Consider the following 6876-nt stretch of genomic DNA (forward strand, 5'->3'; position numbering starts at 1 on the left):
AAAGAGTCACCCTTGTATCATAAAAATGTCGTCTTCAAATATCTTTGTTCCAGTTAGATGAACGCTCATTTCTGACATATTCCAGTTCGAACAGGGCTTTAGATTTGAACGTTTCCACTTCATCTTCCCAGGCATGAAAATCCATAAAACTGAAGATACAACTTTTTCAGATCTACATTGATATTTTATTTCAACACCATCGGTTAGATGGTATGGAGTAACAACAACAACAACATTTTTCCATCATACGCTATTACAACCCATCGGGAAAAACAGACAGTATACAATGTCAGAAGGCAGGATCACATAAGGTAACAAATTCCACATATTCATATTCATGTTTTCTTACGACAACAAAAAAGGATCTTTGATGTTTTGATTTGCATATTGGTTGGGCTTTTTTTTGTAGATTTTTCATAGTGAATAAAGCATTTTTTTGTATAAAAAGATGTCAGCATTACAAATGCAAGACTCTGCACAACACGGGACAGCTGCTCTTCACCTGCAAGCTGATTGCTGATTGGCGGAGGAGTTGCTGCAGACCTCTGAGGCTGGGTCTGCTGGTTTCAAGGGGAATCCAGCTTCCCGAGGCTCTGCTGAGCTTTCTGAGCTCGTCTGAGTCTCTCCTCGAAGAAACTCTGCTGGTGCTGATTCCGCTGATCCAACCTGACTAACCACTGCTCCCTCAGCCTGGACGCACACAGGGAGAGAGAGAGAGATGGGGGGTTCAAAGGGGGAGAAAGGGATGAGGAGGTGTTCAGGCTGGGGTCAGCTTGGACTTGGCGGGTATTACTGGGGACGGGCACTAAAAACACAACCTAGTCCAAGTAATGGGCGTACCCCTTGTCAGCGGTTGAGCTTTAATGTGTTTTTGCTTGGTACAATGCTGAGAAGTTGCTGTGTGGCATTATGCGCCTCTAATAACTTTAAAAAAAAATCCTGATGCTAAGTGTTTTATTCCATTTCAATGTTAAATCTCAACAGGAGTTACCTCAGGATGTTTTACAGATAGAGTAGGTTTTAGACCACCACATTGTATAATTTACAAAGACCCCCTAATTTCCCACAAGCAAGAATTTGGTGGAAAAATTGATGGATTTTTTTTTTTTATTACTTTAAAGGAGACAATATCTGGACAATACATAACTGCACACTCTGTACAATACACTGAGTGTATTGTGTGGAAAGTCTGGGGAAACACATACAAAACCAACGCATATTACAAAAGAGAGCAATCAAAATCAGTGTCGATTACGTTGGATATCTGGAACGGACAGATCCATTATTCTGAACCCTCATGTTGTCCTCATGTTGTCCTCATGTTGTCCTCATGTTGTCCTATATCAATGTTCTTTTTAATTGTCCAAAATAACGTGATTGATTCCACACAACGCTCTTTGCCAAGTAAAAATCTCCACTTTAATAATTTTGGGGCGTCTTACTCAATTTTATAGCATTTGAAAACAACATTGAAGTGTTTTTGAAATAGTATTGAGTAAAAGTTGACATATTCCATTCTGGGATTATACATCAACAGACAGTACATTCCTTTAATTTTAGTTGAAAAATTTCCTAATTTCTGCTTTTCTAACTCAAACATTAGGTATAATTTCCTGTAAATAAGGTTTATTGACCATAAATTCCAAAAATAACTGTAAAACTAAAGTTAATAAGTTAGTGTTTTGTTGTGTTAAACATCAAAAAAGTGACAAACATTGAAAAAAAGTGTTAAAAAAGGGACAAAAACATAAGAAAAAGTTAAAAACATTGATTAAAAAAAGCATCAACAAAAGTGTTGACTTTCAATTTTGACGGGAAGACGACACAAGGGTTAAAGTCCCATGTTCTGATATCGTTTTTCCTTTTGGTGAGTGGCGGCGCACTTATTGTGTGTTTACATTTCATTTCATTGTTATTTTCTGTTTGAAAAAATAGAAAGAAAGAGACTATGGTTACTTTTTGACTGGTACAGGCTGAATTCAGTGATCGGGAGGCCGAGGTTGAGCGGAGGCCAGTATTTACCCAGCATGTAACTCCTGGGGCTTAAACTAATCGTGCAGACATCCAGCGAAAGGTGATCTGCAGGCGTCGCCGCCACGGCTAATTGTGTTACGAAAAGAAAAAAAAGAGGAACAGTATGCGTGTGACACTGCGCTTGCTGTGTCTGTGTCAGCGAGCGCTCGTCAGTCAGCACGCTCCGCCATGTGCTGGTTAATCTGCAGTCCGTCCTCACACATCCGCGCTGATCTCCGGGATTCAAACGTACAGCCGAGATGCCTCCAATCAACATTCTCAGGCTACTATGTGATGACAGACCAGAGAGCTGCAAACATAACCGAGGCATTTTCCAAACTAATCGAGTTACGATGGAGGGACAGGGGACAAAGGATGAGGATCTCTTCATCTCTGACCCTGCCGTTCATCCATCTTAATCAACTCATGGTGTTGTGTTATTTTGACCCACTTTCTCACAGGATTTCACTTTTTAGCAGAGATCTGAAAGTTTTCACGGATACCAAATGTGTCCGGCTAAATGTCAGAGGGAAAGGACGAGCTAGACATGTTGAATATTTCCCTTTGATCAACCGATGCAGTCAGAAAAACCCGGGCGTTTGAGTGTGAGGAAATATTTCACACAGAATCATGATACAGAATATGTCTGATACTGGCAGAAAGAAGCTGCTAGTGAACTCTACTGCTGTGAACAGACAACCGACTGTCACTCCCACGCTGACGCTTGGTCAGGTGCCTTCCCCGTTGTCATTGGCGATAAAAGTCTCCTTTAGCGTCGGATCTAACGCGCCTGTCCGTTTTGGATTAGATTTAGACAAAAGTCAGTTTAAAAGATTTTCGTCCGATTTTGAGAGACTCTAGTCCCGCTCATCCCGCTCGTCATTTACAGGTTTCCTCTCGACCAATCAGATTGGTCATTTGAGTCCGCCCCCAGGGCATTTACCCAATCGGCCAAGTCGAAGGCCGCCGGCTTGGAACGCACCAGACTGACTTGAGTCCGACGGCCGGTTATCAGGTTGGTGTGTCAGGGTCTTTGGTAGTTTAGTACCCCAACACTGTTGAAATGTACAGCTATGTTTGGATTTCTTTGCGGGAACACCGCTTTCACCGGCTGTTTTATATTTTTTGGGTCTGAACTTTCCGCAAAGCATGCGCAGAAATCAACTGGGTTATAGGTTGCCAGGTTGAGGTGACTTACATTATCATAGAAGATCTGGCAACATATTTGTGTGATTGTTTGTAAAGGAGTTTGGGCCATGCAAATGACAGGAGTTTCCTGGGAGAAACAACATATAACATCTTAGACAACTCCAATTTTTTTGTCTAGGGCTGCAAAGATTAATCAATACATAAACAGGTTAGTACCAACTATTAAATTAAACGCCAACTATTGGTCCAAGAGTCTTTTTGGTTGTTGAAAAAAAGATTGATTCCAGTTTCTTAAATGTGAATAGGGTCTAGGTTTTTGGAAACTGAGTAGCTTTGAGTTGTGGACAAAACAAGATATTTGAGGACGTCGTCAGCATTCTGGACCCGAGGTTTGTTCCGAACACTTGGATATGAAACACGGGGATCAGGCTGTGTGCAAATACCCTTAAAAGGAGAATTCAAGCCGTTTTCTAAAAATCCCCTCAGACCTCTGAGGGTTGACCTGACTTTATTGGTTTTCTAGCCAATCAGCTGACCACCATGTCTGGATTATTCGTAAGGGCAAGTGGGCCAGTGCCCAGGGGCCCCAACCGTTCACCCCTACAACATAATATGTAATATTTTTCATAAATTGATATATTATTCACTTGAAATTGTTGAAAACAATACATTAGTTGGTCAACACGAATTTCACAATAATAATAATAAATTATAAATAAATCAAGATTACATGACCACTATCACTCCCCAGTAGGCGCAAATGTGTCATTTGTTTTAGACAGATGGGCCAGGGGTCCTGGAATAGTGCCCAGTGGCACCTCATTGTCTTATTGCAGGCCTGCTGACCACTAAGTTTAAAAATGACCCTCCTTTTGTCCTCGGGTCAAATTTGACCTATTAAAAAAATGTCTATATCTGAGATATGGGTTTCTTTTTTAACCAAATTACCACAAAAAATGGAGTGGATTCCATACAACGCTCTTAGCAAATAAAGTGGATCACTTTTATTCCTCTGATCTTCACCACTAGTCAAAATAATTCATAGCTTCTGCTTTTTTAACTCAAATATAAGGAATAATTCTATGTAAATGAGGATTATTGACCATGAATTCCAAAAAGTAGTAGACATCTAGTGGTAGTAAGGTGGTGTTAGTGAAAAATAAAGAATAAAGTCTATAAAAAGGGACAAAAATGTCAAATTATTGTCCGTTTTTGACCCGGGAGGACAACACAAGGGTTCACCTTACTTTATCTGGGTTTGTTACCAATTAGCTGACCATACAGAACTCCATGCAGTATTTTTATGCATTTAAGATGACAGATATGGGTCAATGACTGTTTCTGCGGACCGTGCCAAAGCGCTGCCCCTCCTGCGGTCCTCCTCCTCGTCCCTCTGCTCGCCGTGCTGCTCGATCTTCTGCTCCCAGAAGGACTTCAGCTTCTGCTGGTCGTGAATCCGAGCTGTGTTCATCGCCTGGGGGGGGGGACAAACTGCTGTCACAATCGGGCAAACATCTCCTCTGCAGCAAAAAAGCTTTGTATGTTTGAAGAATGTTACGTTCTTCATCCTTAACCCTCCTGGTGTCTTCGGGTCATTCGACCACTTTCATAGTAGTTTCGATATCAGAAATTTGTGGGGGGTTTTCAAACCAATTGTCCAAAAAAGTAACGTGGATGTTTCCCAACAAAGCTCCTCACAAGTTAAATTAATAAACAGGTTGCTACTTTCATTGGATTTGTGTGTTTTTTGTCAATTGTATCGCATTTGGAGCAAACTACAATTGATAAAAGAAGAGAAAAGAGAGAAAGTTGTCAAAAAAAGTGACAAAGTTTTAAAAATTTGGTGAAAAACAATTTTAAAAGGCTCAGAAAAAGTCGACAAATATTGAAAAAGTGACAAAAACAAAAGGGTTGAAAAAGACAAAAAGACAACACGAGGGTTAACCCTTTGAATTTGAAAAGTCAACACTTTTGTTGAGGCTTTTTTTAATCAATGTTTGTAATATTGTCTTACATTTTTGTCCCATTTTTGTCCCTTGTCTTTGGTGTTTTCAAAACCACGTAACACTAACTTATTATTTTTATTTTTGGAATTTATGGTCAATAAACCTCATTTATTGCAAATTATCCCTAATGTTTGAGTTAGAAAAGCAGAAATTAGGAATTATTGAGACTAAAGTTAAAGGAATGGATGTTGATGATAATCCCAGACTGGAATATGTCAACTTTTACTCAATACTATTTCAAAACCACTTCCATTTATTTCTCCAAATGCTATAAAATTGAATAAGACCCAAAATTAATGAAAGTAGAGATTTGTACTTGGCAAAGAGCGTTGTGTGGAATCAGTCATGTTATTTTGGGGAATTAAAAAGAACATTGATACAGGAAAACGGGTTAATTTGACTCGAGGACAACATGAGGGTTAAAAAAAATCGGATGTTTGAGTTGTCCCATGAACCCTGATGAAATGATTGGTTACTTACTGCTGTGTGTGAAATCCTTTTCTCTCCTTTATCCTTTTTGTCTTTTCTCTCCTCTTCTATTTCACTTATCAGTAATTCCTCATCTCTTCTTTTCTCCCCGCCTTTTTTTTCCACATCTCTTTTCGTCTCCTACTGTTCTCTTTGCCCTCTTTTCCTTTCTCTTTTATCTGCTCTTCTGACTCCTCCCCTCTCTAGTTATCTCCTCTCCCCTTCATTTTATTCTTCTTGTCCGACCTCCCTTCTTCTTCTCCTCCTTTATTCAGTTGTTCGACCGTTCTTTGAGGAGGTGTTTCTGATCCGTGCTGTGATAGTTGTTCTTCATGAAGATTAGATAACTCGTAAGGGGAGCTCTCCAAAGTCGGACAAAAGCATCCTGATGTTGTCACGGTGATGTTATCTGGGCTTGGAGACTACACACTTATAGCAAAAAGCATGTATAAAAAAAAAAGCTAAAGGTGTGGCATTTGACAGAAGAAAGTCATCAGCTGCAATTTTTTAAAAATGTGTCACTCACAAGTCTCCCAAATTCATGAAGTGACACTAAATCACTAGTGTTGCGTTGCCATTGCCAGCAAATGTGTATTAAGAGGTGTAAGGGGATTGCTAGATAACGTCTTGAATGCTCCTTTAAAGGGTTTTAGCATACAGCCTGATCCCCGTGGGTTTCATATCTAAAGAATATTCAATCATTCAGAACAATCTGAGCTTTCTGGACAGTGACGCCCAACGTTGTTCCAGAGCGATGAGTAACGAGATCCTCTAGCCCTAAAGTGGAAATATTTCTTAAATCTCTTGTGAAAACCAACCTACACACAGTTGTGCTCGAAATGAGTTGACAAAAAGTCTTGGGTTCACAAAAGTAGCGTAGTGTATGAATAAAATAGTAAATAAATGCCTAAAATGAAATTTGGTGATTTGTTGGTGCATCTTGTGTCCTCAGAGGGTTAAGCCCAGTTCAGACCAAAGATGTGTGTGTGTGTGTGTGTGTGTGTGTGTGTGTGTGTGTGTGTGTGTGTGTGTGTGTGTGTGTGTGTTGTGTGTGAAGAAAGTCACTGGACCATACAAGCTGTATTCCATAAACTTACCATAAGTTGGGGCAGAATAGGGGAGACAACCCTATCTTCTAGAAATGATATAACTAATATTACTCAATTGATACAGGTAATATATTTGGGAGAATTTTCCCCTAACCTTGTCTAAAGTATGTTGCTACCTAAACCCAACCACA

The 6876-nt window shown here is 39.8% G+C and overlaps 1 protein-coding gene across 1 annotated transcript; it reads right to left on the reverse strand.

The window, feature by feature from the left end:
* Positions 1–430: 430 nt before the first annotated feature.
* LOC116704629 (protein FAM240B) lies at positions 431–5776 on the reverse strand. Its single transcript, XM_032540252.1, has 3 exons — positions 5649–5776; positions 4512–4636; positions 431–690 (listed from the first exon to the last, which is right to left on the reverse strand). Exons 2-3 carry the CDS (start codon positions 4631–4633, stop codon positions 567–569), a joined length of 246 nt encoding a protein of 81 aa, XP_032396143.1. The 5' UTR covers positions 4634–4636; positions 5649–5776; the 3' UTR covers positions 431–566.
* Between the last annotated feature and the right edge of the window lie 1100 nt (positions 5777–6876).

This window comes from Etheostoma spectabile, chromosome 16 (assembly GCF_008692095.1).
Source record: "Etheostoma spectabile isolate EspeVRDwgs_2016 chromosome 16, UIUC_Espe_1.0, whole genome shotgun sequence".
NCBI lineage: Eukaryota > Metazoa > Chordata > Actinopteri > Perciformes > Percidae > Etheostoma > Etheostoma spectabile.

What these genes read in the sequence shown, in the direction of transcription:
- LOC116704629 (XM_032540252.1), bottom strand. Translation starts at nt 4,633, where the DNA reads ATGAACACAGCTCGGATTCACGACCAGCAGAAGCTGAAGTCCTTCTGG. An exon ending in AGGGGCAGCGCTTTGGCACG is followed by an intron (nt 691 to 4,511) that starts GTCCGCAGAAAC and finishes GTGTGCGTCCAG; the next exon opens with GCTGAGGGAGCAGTGGTTAG.